The sequence below is a fragment of the Nyctereutes procyonoides genome, unplaced genomic scaffold, assembly GCF_905146905.1.
Source record: "Nyctereutes procyonoides isolate TBG_1078 unplaced genomic scaffold, NYPRO_anot_genome, whole genome shotgun sequence".
In the NCBI taxonomy this organism is placed as follows: Eukaryota; Metazoa; Chordata; class Mammalia; order Carnivora; family Canidae; genus Nyctereutes; species Nyctereutes procyonoides.
The window spans coordinates 34,945,775-34,959,010 of record NW_026575139.1 but is presented as its reverse complement, the minus strand read 5'-3'; the positions used below and the strand labels follow the sequence as shown (position 1 = coordinate 34,959,010).

Here is a 13,236-nt window from a genome sequence, read left to right as displayed (position 1 = left end):
AATAAGCCTGTTTAAAGGGACACCTGGATGGCTCAGTGGTTGAGCATCTGTCTTCAGCTCAGGGCATGATCCCAGGATCTGGGATTGAGTCCCACATCGGGTTCCCTGAAGGGATCCTGCTTCTCTCTCTGCCTAAGCCTCTGCCTCTCTCTGTCTCTCATGAATAAATAAATATTTAAAAAAAGAAAAAAAAAAGTCTGTTTAAAGTAAGCTCTTCCTTGGGATGCCTGGGTGGCTCAGCTGTTGAGCATCTACCTTTGGCTCAGGGCCTGATCCCAGGGTCTGGAATCGAGTCCCACATCAGGCTCCCTGTGAGGAGCCTGCTTCTCCCTCTATGTTTCTGCCCCTCTGTGTCGCTATGAATAAATAAAATGAAATAAGTAAGTAAGTAAATAAATAAATAAGCAAGCAAGCTCTTCCTCTACAAATTCTGGCTCTGGAAAGAGATAGTCTCCTCTAATACTTTACACAATGGGGACTGATTTTCCCTGTAAATTCTAATTTACATGCCTATCAAGCACATAGTTCAAAACTAAATGGCCTGAGTTGTTTGGAGTCTTTTAAGAATGAGTTACACATTTAAGAAATTTTTACCTGAAAAATTCTGAGGTTCTGATATAAGGATACAGAGATGGAGGTGTAGGCAGATAAATGGAAGGGCATTAACTTGAGAAATAAAAGTCACCTCCTAATATTAGCACCTTTTCCCCAATCTCACTATAAAATGCTGTCAACTGTCAGTTTCCATAAATAGATTACATACTACACCATCAATGTTTAGCATATCAAAACTGAGATTGTACTATACTCTCCCTAACTTCAGCTGTGTCATGAAATCACTTAGACAATAATATTCATCAAATATAAACATAAATATATGGGATGCCTGGGTGGCTCAGCAGTTGAGCGTCTGCCTTTGGCTCAGGGCCTGACCCTGGATTCCTAGGATTGAGTCCCACATCGGACTTCTTGCATGGAGCCTGCTTCTCCCTCTGCCTAGGTCTCTGCCTCTCTCTCTCTCTCTCTCTCTCTCTCTCTCTCTTTTTCTGTGTTTCTCATGAATGAATAAATAAATAAATAAAAACTTTAAAATAAACATAAATGTTACTTAAGGGAAAAGACTTTGACATGAAAGCTTTTTATTTAGTATTGTTGTCATTCAACATGAAAGCATGAGAAATTCACCTGAAGAATATGTTAAGTCACAAATTATTTAACAATTATTTATCTTTTATTGAAAAACATATTACTTTAAGATATAGTCAGCTCTTAACTGTAGATTTTTCACAGATGTTCCTTATCAAGTTGAGGAAGTTCCTATCCATTCCTACCTTGCTAAGAATTCTTACCATGAATGGGTGCTGGGTTTTGTCAAAAGCTTGTTTTAATGTCAAGTGATATGATGATATGATCTTTCCTTTTTAGCCTGTTGAAATGGTAGATTACAGTGATTGATTTTTTTTTTCATGTTAAACCAGCTTTGCATATGTGGAATAGATACCACTTGGCTGCCATGTGGATTCAATTTTTGTTGAGTATTTCTATATGAATATTCATGAGAAATATTGGTCTGTTATAGCAATGTCTTTTTCTGATTTTGGTATTAGGGTAGTGCTAGTCTCATAGAATGAGTTAGGAGAGTTCTTTCTGCTTCTATTTTCTGAAAAAGACTGTAGATTTGCCAAAAATAAAAGCAAAAACATCCATACCAGGTGTTTCTTTGTTTTGTAAGTTTATTAATTATCGATTAAACTTTTTAACAGATGTAGGATGATTTAGGTGGTCTATTTCTCCTAGTGTGAGTTCTGGCAGTTTGTTTTTCAAAGGAGTGGTCCATTTCCCCTAAATTATCGATTCAGTGGCTATAGAGCTGATCAAAGTATTCCTCCATATGCTTTAATCCTTGGGATGAGTTGTGATGGCCCTTCTTTAACTTCTGATATTGGTAGTCAGCATCTTCTCCCTTTGTTCTGGGTTAGCCTGGCTAGAGGTTTATTAACTTTGATGATCTTTTTAAAGAACCAGCTTGAGTTGTGGCGATTTTCTCTAATGTTTTCCTATTTTCTAGTTCATTGATTTCTGCTCTAAAGTTTCTTATTTCTTGCCTTCAGCTTGCTTTCACTTAAATTGCTCTTCTTTGTCTCCCCCTAAGGTAGAAGCTTAGGTTTTTAATTTTATATCTTTCTTCTCTTCTCACATATGCATTTAATGTTACATACATTTCACTTTAACCACGACTTTTGCTATATCCCATAAATTTGATAATTTGTATTTTCAGTTGGTCAAAATATTTTTCTAATTTATCGTAAGGCTTCTTTGACCCATGAGCTATTTAGAAATGTGTTAATTTCTAAATATTTGGAGATTTCTTAGTTATCTTTCTGTGACTGATTTCTAGTTTAATTCCACTGTGGTCTAAGAACATGCCTTTTAATATTTCTATTCTTTTAAATTGGTCAAAGTGTGTTTTATGGCCAGAATGTGATCTATCTATTGTATGTTCCAGTAAGCTTGAGAACACATATTCTGTTGCTATTGGATGGAGCACCTGGAATTTTAAAACAAATAAACAAGCATTAAACCTAAATACTATTAGAAGACTGTTCTATTTTTTAAAACAGCAGTTAAATTCATCCTAAACTTTCTAAATACTGGGTCTATGAGTAAAGGTACAGGAACAGGTAGAATGAACCCAAAAGTGAATATTTGATCTTCTAGGAGATGATTTAATATACACATTTTCAGAAACATTCACAAATAAATTGTTCCATGTTATACTTTACATGGTTTGCACATTATAAAATTTTCCTCTTACAATTTGATGCTAACCAAATACTGACCAAGTATAACATATGTGAATTCATATGCAAGAAATAAACATACAAAATTTTTCTATAATTATGATTATAGTTGCAAAAATTAAACTTTTGTGCCATTTTTTAAAAAGAGGTAAAAGGCAATGCCAAATGTAAAGAGGAAGATTTCATTTTTGGTCTCCTAAAAAATTATTAAAAATAACATGTCACAAAATCTAAGAGTATTTGAAATTCTTCATTTATCAGACACCAGTTTTAATTTTTTAATTTTTTAATTTTTTTATTCAATTAATTAACATATAATGTATTAGTTCCACAGGTAGAGGTCAGCAATTCAGTAGACCTTTACAATTCCCAGTGCTCATTATACCACGTGCCCTCCTTAATGCCCATCACCCAGTTACCCCATCCCCCCATCACCCTCCCCTCCAGGGACTCTCAGTTTGTTTCCTATGATTAAGAGTCTCCTATGGTTTTGTCTCCCTTTCTGATTTCATCTTGTTTTTTATTTCTTCTCTTTCCCCTATGATCCTCTGTTTTGTTTCTTAAATTCCACATATTAGAGAGATCATGTGATAATTGTCTTTCTCTGATTAACTTATTTTGCTTAGCATAATACCCTCTATTTTCATCCACAATATTGCAAATGGCAAAATTTCATTTCTTTGATGGCTTAGTAGTATTCCATCATATATATATATATATATACCACATCTTCTTTATTCATTCATCCAAACACCAGTTTTTAATTTAAACATAATTGGAGAGAATAAAATGAGTGTAAATTATATGGAAAAGGAGATAAAAGCATATCCCACTGACTACTGCTTTCTATAACTCTCTTCCTTAATATTAAAGTCAATCGGCAGCCCCAGTGGCACAGCGGTGTAGCACCGCCTGCAGCCCAGGGTGTGATCATGGAGACCCAGGATTGAGTCCCACATTGGGCTCCCTGCATGGAGCCTGCTTCTCCCTCTGTCTGTGTCTTTGCCCCCCCCCCCGTGTGTGTCTCTCATGAATAAATAAATAAATTCTTAAAAATAAATAAATAAATAAAATAAAGTCAGTAAGACTGTAGTCAGGATGTTTGCATTTTGCCAACCACTCTCTCTCTCTCTCTTTCTTTTTTTTAAGATTTTATTTATTCATTCATGAGAGACAGAGAGGGAGGCAGAGACACAGGGAGAAGCAAGCTCTCTGCTGATCAGGGAGCCCTATGTGGGATTCAATCCCAGGACCCCAGGATCATGACTTGAGCTGAAGGCAGACGCTTAACCAACTGATCCACCCAGGCACCCAGCCAACCACTCTCTTGATAACAAAATTATTCTTCACATAATCTAATAGCATCTACCCAAGAGAATCTATAATAGCTGAATAATTAAATGGTGAAAAGTAACCTGAAAAGGTCAACTAACCTACCTCTAATCAATCCAACAAAATTCAGTCAACTGATCAACTGTGCTGTAAAGACACTTCACCCAAAACCATCTCATACATTGTTATATTTTGTGTTTCTAAAGCTTATCCTGGTAGAAGTTGTCAAAACTCCCATTTTATTGATTCTAAATTAATAATGCTGTATGACATTTCTTACTTATGTCTTATTTCCAATTCCTCTTACTATAATTTAAGTTAACCAACTATTATTTCTACTTTGGATAGCCATGCTATTTCCATTCAAATAATATAACTGAATAAAATGGATTCTGGGTAATTTCTAGCATGAATGTAGAGCAAAAGAAGTACTACATAGTAAAATTTTGTTTTCCAGTTCAACCTATGTATTTTCTTAAATAATAATATATTTAATTGACAGCTTAATGCTTAAGTGTGGCCATATCTCTGAAAGTTACCTTTTGTGGGGGCGCCTGGGTGGCTCAGTTAGAGTGATCAACTCTTGATCTCAGCTCAGGTCATGATTCCAGACTCATGAGATCAAGCCCTGTGACAGCTCCACACTGGGCATGGAGACTGCTTAGGAATCTCTCTCTCCCTCTCCCCCTCCCCCTGCTCTCTCTCTCAAAAAAAAAGAAAGAGAAAGAGAAAAGAAAGAAAAGAAAAGAAAAGAAAAGAAAAGAAAAGAAAAGAAAAGAAAAGAAAAGAAAGAAAAGAAAAGAGGAAAGGAAAGGAAAGGAAAGGAAAGGAAAGGAAAGGAAAGGAAAGGAAAGGAAAGGAAAGGAAAGGAAAAAGAAAAGAAATTACCTTTTGTTGAATCATCCTCTATTGGCTGTTTGAACAAAGTAATATCCTTGAAAGTACATAGGAACAAGACTACTTTTTCATGTTCATTTCTTATTGGTGCAATTTGCATATAAAACCAAACAGGGGTTCCTGTAAGAGAAAGAACAACAGAGTGTGACATAGCCACAGCAATGATTTGTTCTCCTGCTTTCCCTTTCTTTAAGTTGCCAACTGCTATGCCAGGAACCAACATCAAAACAACAGTATTTTAATTGCTTTCAGAATTTAAAAAAAACTCTTTTTTATCAATTACCAGTTGCTCAAATATTAATAAACATTTTTCAACCCAAAATATCAAAATGTGAAAGTAAATCTGAGGGTAACATTTCACAACACAGGAGCACAAGGGGAGTGTCACTACTCAAGTAACACCAGCATTACCTTTAGGTCTGTGTCCCTACACCTCTGCTGCTCTCACCAACTTCTGTTTTGTAATTTCACTATGCACGACCACTCCTACATGCTGCTCTCTTCTTGCCACCGTGAGAAATGTTTCCTATTGACTTCAACAGCAGTCCCCTGATGCTCTGATAAGCATTCCTCTTGGAAGAACATTTGAAATCACTATTCCTACCTCAAGGCTCTCTCATCAGTCAGAGTTATAAGACAGCTCTATACCTTTGACATCAGAGAGAGAGGATGTCAGCAACATTTGATGTCTGCTCTACACAGGGCTACCTGAAGCTTTTAAGGCAATCTTACAGGGAAAAAAAAAAAAGATGTGTCCTCAGATCTTGAGATTCTCAGGTGTCTTTGTGAGCCAGCCACTGCTTCCTATCTTCTTCACTCAAAGAAGGAGACCTGACTCTGTCACTATGGTCTTTAAACAATGGCTCCTGCAGACTCCAGAAAACAGAGTTTCAGAGCACTTAAGGCTTTGGATTTGGACAAACCAGGAACTGGCATTATTTCAAACAATAAATATTTGAAGACACAGAAATGCCTTCAAAGGAGTAATTATCCATTAAATGATAAAACACTGAAGGAATGTTCCATCAGAATCAAAAAGACACATTTTCCATTATATTCTTTCCAAGCCATATTGCAGTAAAACCTCTCCAAATTTTCTTTCTTAAAGACATAAAGTCTTTTGTTAGGTTTGGGATTTGGGGAGTGAAATACGCAGCTATTAATAGTCTCTACGTGAGAGTTGATAGCCTGTTAGTGGTGCAGTGAAAATCAAATTAGAAAAACCTTCATACCTTTGGCCGCCCCCCCCCAAAAAAAATCACAGAATAATATCACCACAATGAGGAATTTGTCATCTAGACAAGAAGAGATGGCTTAACTACCAAGTTCAAGAGGTCAGAGAATTAGAAGAGGTGTTTATGGAATCTTCCGTTCTGACAACCACATCCTTTTCAACCCTGGGGCTTATGAAAACATGGCCCTTTCCAAAATGATCATTGGGTGAAACAAGGATCTCAAAAACATCACACAATATACCAGAGAGGCCTGTTCTTTGTTTTCTTCTCCTTATTCTACACAATGTACCAAAGAACTGTGAATGATATAGGCAGTTTTACAAATCACCAGATACGCAGGCTAGCAGACACATGGCCGATGGCTGTTCCAACACAGTGAGCTTGAGGCAGCAGGATCATAAACAGAGAAAAGGGCATTAAAAATAAGTCATTTTCCAAGGTCTGTTAAAAATCTGAACAGAAAGAGATGATGTTATGTTTCACGCCTTCTATGAAAAGAGTAACTTTTCAAATTTTAGCAGAGTCAGGGCTGTTTTTAAAACTGCTTTCAGATATCAAGGTATAGTGCATATCTGAAAGGGTTAGGCAGAGAGGTCAGTTGTAGATGGAAACTCAGGGCAGTGCCTTGGCATTGATTATCTGGGGCGGCCCAGGCTATCACAGGTGTGCCTTTGTGCAGACAGAAAGATCCATTTAAATCATCACCCCAGAACTACTGTTTCCTCCTCAACAATAGAAACAGTTCTCTGCTAATCAGAGCAAAGGACCTTAAAAATAGAGCCTACAAGCTGAAGTGTCAATGATGACACTTAAATCAATCCCTCCATTTGCAAAATGCTATTTAACCTAATTACTTAATGGAAGTGTTAGGAAGACTTGGCATTCAGGCATTCCCAAAACATTTATCTACAGACATGTGAATTTCTCTACCTAACATTTTAAAAAGTTACAAGAACATACTTTTTTTAGTTGATGTTCAAGAACCTTCAGGTAACAATTTATAAGATTTTTTTTAAAGCTCCTTTAATTGTAGTAGAACTCCACTAAAATGCATAAATGATATCTATCCTTCATATTAATGAAAAAAACTCAATGCAAGTAAGAAAATTTCAAAACATTAAAATAATGCAAAATACTACCTTGGAAGAAAACTTCTGGAAATGTAAAATGCAAGTTTTCATTAATATGAGTTAAAGGATTTAAGGAAAACAGAATCTCCACAAAGCTATATTTGAGAAACTTAGATCTCTTGCTTTAAAATCAGGCAAAGATTTGTTTATTCTTAGTTTTAGAATGTAATGACTTTAGTAATATGGAATAGCCTTAAATTATTTGCTAAACTCCAGGCACATATCTAAGTCATTAAAAGAATAACAACCCTATATGAAGAGGATAGGAGTCTTAACATATAAGTCTTACTAAAAATTATCAATATGTATCTGGAGCTCATGAGAAAGACCCAGAGGGTCTCAAGCTTGACTTTTCTCTGGTAGAGGACAGAGCAGATCATTCAGAATGGATTGTTTGCTAGGTGACAAGCCAACACACATTTGGCTATGACTAAAGAGAAATACCTCTTTGGCCTTGATTCTAAAATGAAAGATAGGGGTGGCCCAGTCAGTTAAGCATCTGCCTTCAGCTATGCTCAAGATTCCAGGGTCATAGGATTAAGCCCTGTGTTGGGCTTCCTGTTCAGCAGGGAGTCTGTTTCCTCCACCCTCTTGTGCTTGTGCTCTCTCTCTCTCTCTTTCAAATAAATAAATCTTAAATATATATATATATATATATATATATAATGATAAGACATCCCATAGGGAAAAACCACTAAAGACCAATGCTCCCATTGCACTAATTTTAAACCAATGCCTGTGGTTGTGATTATCCCTTTGATGGTCTATTAATAAAAAGAGAAACCTAAGTTCAGTTCTAAATATTTTATAGTGAATAAATGTTTGAGTAAGATGGAGAGGATGAATTATGCTGTAAAAAATCCAACTAGCTCTGAAATGAAGCAAGTGCTTCCTGTTGAAGCTAAAATGCTTCCCTAAATGAGGAAGAATTTAATAACCATCAATTTCCACTAAAGATAATTGGTTTTGGGTTACCTGGGTAGCATAGTCGCTTGAGTGTCTGACTCTTGATTTCAGCTCAGGTCGTGATCTAAGGGGTCATGAGATCCAGCTCCATGTTGGCTTCCATGCTTAGCAGGTGTCTATATTGTCCTGCTATTCCTCAAAAGGTTGCTTTTATAAGTGGAATCATTTATTAGTTTTGCTATCTAATTTTATCAGCACCCCCTGCCTTTGCAAGAGAAGGAACAAAGTTTGATATTCTCTCTACATTGTAGCTCAACTACCACTAACCAAAACATAATATTAATCAGAGTTGACAAATCTTATTGATAATTTAGATACATACTGTTTTTCTTGTATAGAAGAACTTCAAAGCAGTTTGATTCGTAGTTGTCAAAAGTCTGTCTGACTTTCTCAATGGTCTTCTTGTCAGTCAATTCTCCATACATAAAACTGGGAAAAAAACAAACAATATATTTCAGGTTGCTTTTCAAATGCTTACATAAAACCATGTTGCTGTCTCTTTTGATTGAGTATTCAAATTTAGTTATAAAATTAAATGTTGCTCCCACAAAATAAACTAAATTAATGAAACGATGTTTTAATCATGATTCCTAAACTTTTTGCTAAAAGCTAGATTTAGAAGTTATTTCAAACATATATATGTTTGAACATATATATATATATATATATATATATATAGAGAGAGAGAGAGAGAGAGAGAAAGAGAGAGCGAGACATCAATTTACATACTTCCTATAGGCATGAATTTTAGTTACTATGGTTTAGTTAACACCAGTTTCCAATAGCACAGTTCAAATTTCATTTATAATATATAAACTGTAAATAACTGCATAAAGTATGAACTTTGCTGTTAGCTCCTCAGCCTACAAATCACTAGTAAATAATAGATACACATCACAGTAACCAATAACATCACTTCTTTCAAAGCCACTCTGTCTTGGTCACAGTGCATCTGTTATTCAGTTCATGCATAGACTCAAAGCTGTAGTTGTGTTGCCTCCTTGGCTCTCAGCAATAAACCCACACAACATTTTACAAAACTGGATAACTAAAAGCAGGAATTAGCCATCAAAGATTAAAGTCCCACAAAGAAATAAAAAATGGTAATGCTGGAAGGGATGTTCAAATTGAACATAAATGAACGTATAGATGAAACACATAACTGTGGGAATGTTAACACTGCTGTCATTTGAGAGACTCTAGATATGCAGCCAGAGGAACTTAGGGAGGTGAACTTATCAACATAAACCAGTAAAGTGATTATGACAAGGAGGATCAAGGTTTCCCAGAGGAAGTGATGCCAGTAAAAAAAGTTTCACGTTAAAAAAGCCATAGGAGAAGTTCACAATAGCGAGAGTACAGGAATAAAAGAGTTGTGGTTGATGCAGACTTATGAAGGTGTAGGAACAAAATGCTCTCTTCATGTCATGCTATGTTATGAAAAGGCAAGTATAATTCAAATTACTTGTAACAGTTTTTAACGAAGAAATGCTTTCTCAATGTTTAAGTTCTAAATCACAGTGTGCTAAATATGAGTTTTACTATTATTTGCCTTTCTCTGCATTTATGGTCAAGAGTAAGAGAGGTTTTAATGTTTTGATAGACATTGTTAAAGGTCACAGAATAATCATAAATTTTTCCAGAGTTTTAAGTTCACATTGCATGCTTTCATGTTGCATGGTCTTTTTTATCCTCCCACACAAAAGGAAGTGTGAAGAGTCCATATTACACATATAATGCATCCATATTCTTATCAGTTATGAGGATTTTCTTAAGATGGTGCAGGTATGGCTAATGGGAGAAAAATAATGCTGAGAAATTGAGGAAGACATACACTGCTGCCAAGGGTAAGGGAACATATAAAACATTGATTAAAGAATGTGATTTTACATGCCACAAAAATTTCCCAACATTTGAAATTACCTGTTTTTTTCTAAGAAAACCTCACCAAAAGTCTGATAATCTACAAAACAGAACTCAATCAAGGACTATAAGCCTCTAAAACTCTATTCTTGATGCTTTCACGATCATCACTTTTGCATCTGGTATTAGATACATAGTTCTATTGGCTAGCATAAGTGTTCAGAACCTTTTTCCCACTAGAAAAGAAGATGTGCCACTGCTAGATAACTTGAATAAGTTTTTGAAGGTTCAAGTATATCTTATTGTTTTTCTTCCACTTTCAGTGAGTTCACATATCGGCCAGAAGCTAATCCAAATGAGGTAGAGCCTAAAGCTCATTTATGCTTAGGGGCTCTTTTTAGAGAAAATAATATAAAATTATAAAAAAAAAAATTAGGTACAGAGCTTTGGAAGACATCCACTCAAGTGAGGGCCCCTGAAGATTAAGATTCATTACCTACATGGGAAATCTACCCCTGATTGTATCAATCTAGAAAATATACAACAGGAAGAGTATAGTTGATAGCAAAATCCAAAAAATCTAGAGGATTCAACATTAATGCCATATCACAGCCAGAAATTACAGAGTCATGGTATGATAACACTAAACATAAGCAACTAGAACTCTAGAAACTAAGAAATGAAATAGTTTGCCGAAGACTGCCCAATCTGCATTACAATATTTCTATCTTTTATTTTAAAAAAAAAGAAAATTTTCATTGTCATTATAACAGTAAATTAAGCAAGAGAATCTCAGAATTAAATGACAGATTCTAATTCCATAATCTCAGAGCCAGACTCACAGAGGAAGCCTCCAAGCCTACCTGTAAGACAGCACTGAAAAGCCATTGCTTCTGCCAAAGCCTGAACTCCAGAGCTCATGAGTATCTCATGAAAATCTCTTGAAGGAGTTACACGGAAACTAGAATTACTCAGTTAAAGGCACCTTTCTTGCCCTCCAAAAAATAAGACACTATTTTAATACTGTTCATATTTTTTACAGACAGGTGAACTTTTTAAATCAACTAGGTTTTTTTAATTGACTTATTTTTAATCTAAAGAGTCTCTAGTATAAAATATTAAAAACAGGGAAAAAAGGTTAAGATAAAGGCAATTAAGCTAACTAAATGTTTCAGACTTAAAAAGAAAGAAAAGAAAAACCATTTTACTCCTGTTAGTAAATGTCAGGTTCTATGGTTCAATAAACTAAAACACAATATCCACAAATGGCCAACAGAAAAACATTTTAAAAAAGAAAGCATCTATAATACAACAAGCAATTAAGATAAAATTTTTGAAAAATTAACTCTAATAGGAATCAAAAATAAGCTACAACTTAAATTAAAAAACCGTCTTGGAAATTGATATAATAATACCACCTAATAAAAAATACAACAAAAGCCTCAGTGAAAATTCTAAAGAGAAGATAAAAATAAGCAACTTTTCAAATAAGCTCTAAAAATTCCATAATTTTTCTTCACTAATTTAACCCTCTCAATGGTAAAATTACCTGTCCTAACAGAGGCACTTCAAGAAAAAAAAAAAAAAAACCCAGATTATTACAATCTGACTACTTTCTTAAAAATTATTTTTATTTCTTACATTGTTTCACTCATATTCTTCAATTTTAAGTTTATTAAACTGAATATATGTGACAGAACACATATCTGAAGTGGTAAAATGCAGCAATTAATAAAAAATATTTCAAAATGAACTATAAAGGATGTCTAAAATGTATTATCCATCCTTCCAATGAAAGTATTTCTATCTGAAGTTGTCTAAACCATACTAAGTCAATGCTTCCACATAGTCTATGAGAATGGCACGTTCGTTGGTTTGCTCAGCTGTTTTACATGTAAATGTTGAGTGTCTTTATCAGCAGCCTGACTCCAGATGGCTGAGGCTCAAAGTAGTCTCTGAATGGTTAACGGAATTTGAAGGAAAGTAGGATTTAGAAATGGTGATCATCAGGCTTTAGAAACCATATACCTATATAGTAATTTTACACATTTTTTTGGATACCCTCCAGAAATATATAATAGGAAGATAAAAAAATTTTTGGAACTTCAAATTGCTTAGACAGAATGCAAGCTCCCCTTAGAGTAATTGTAAATGACTTCTACAACAGCACTGTTATCTTATTGGAAAGAAAATAAAATTAGATATTCAGAAGCTATCTATCCCGATTATAATACTGAGTGGTCATAATATAACAGAAGATCACCGCACCTCTTACCAACTGCATAATTCATGGGCAAGACATATAATTGCTTTGACTCTCAGTTTTCTCATACATAAAATAATAATGTTCATATACTTCAGAGCGTAAAGGCTTTAAAAAGATAATGCACATTAAGTCACAAATTATAATGTGTTCTACAATGGCTGAATTATGACTGAATGCTTCTTATGGGTGAGGTTGGAAGAAAGCCCCTTCAGCCTCAAACCCCACTTCTCTCCAGCTCTACAATTCTAGAACAGGAGTTGGGTCATGCTTGCTAATACGCAGGGTCACTGTGCCTTAAAGGGATACATACATCATTTTGTGTGTCTTCTTTCTTTATGAGCCCATGAGGTTGGAGCACAAATCCATTCCGGGCCTGCTCCTGAATATTCTGGCCACTTTTCTTGCCACACAACTAACTGGTGGTAAAATCTGATCTTGGGAATAGAGAAGTTTTCCTAAGGCCTGGCCCAAGCTGAATCCAGCTTGCCTGAGCATTGGGCAGTATACCTTTCATGTATTTTCTGCCCTAGAAAATTTCTAAGGACAAGTGGCCTTGGTTGATAGCAGGATTTACTTATTCTTGGATCCCGTGTTCTACCAATGAAATCTTACAAACAAGCCTCATTATGATACCTACCAGCAAGGATGCCTATAAATGTTGATGGATTTCCAAGAGAGAAAGGAACCTTACAAACAAAATATATATATATATAACCTATTCATGAGTTCTGCCAATCTATCTTGCT

The 13,236-nt window shown here is 35.1% G+C and overlaps 1 protein-coding gene across 1 annotated transcript in view; it reads right to left on the bottom strand.

Annotated features, from left to right (window-relative positions):
• Positions 1 to 13,236, bottom strand: part of KCNH5 (potassium voltage-gated channel subfamily H member 5) — a 274,356-nt gene that overhangs the window by 224,290 nt on the left and 36,830 nt on the right. Inside the window, exons 3-4 of the mRNA XM_055304344.1 lie at positions 8,684 to 8,790; positions 5,022 to 5,150 (exon numbers count right to left, since the gene is read on the bottom strand). Of these exons, the coding sequence (XP_055160319.1) occupies positions 5,022 to 5,150; positions 8,684 to 8,790 (236 nt within the window). The remainder of the gene's footprint in view (positions 1 to 5,021; positions 5,151 to 8,683; positions 8,791 to 13,236) is intronic.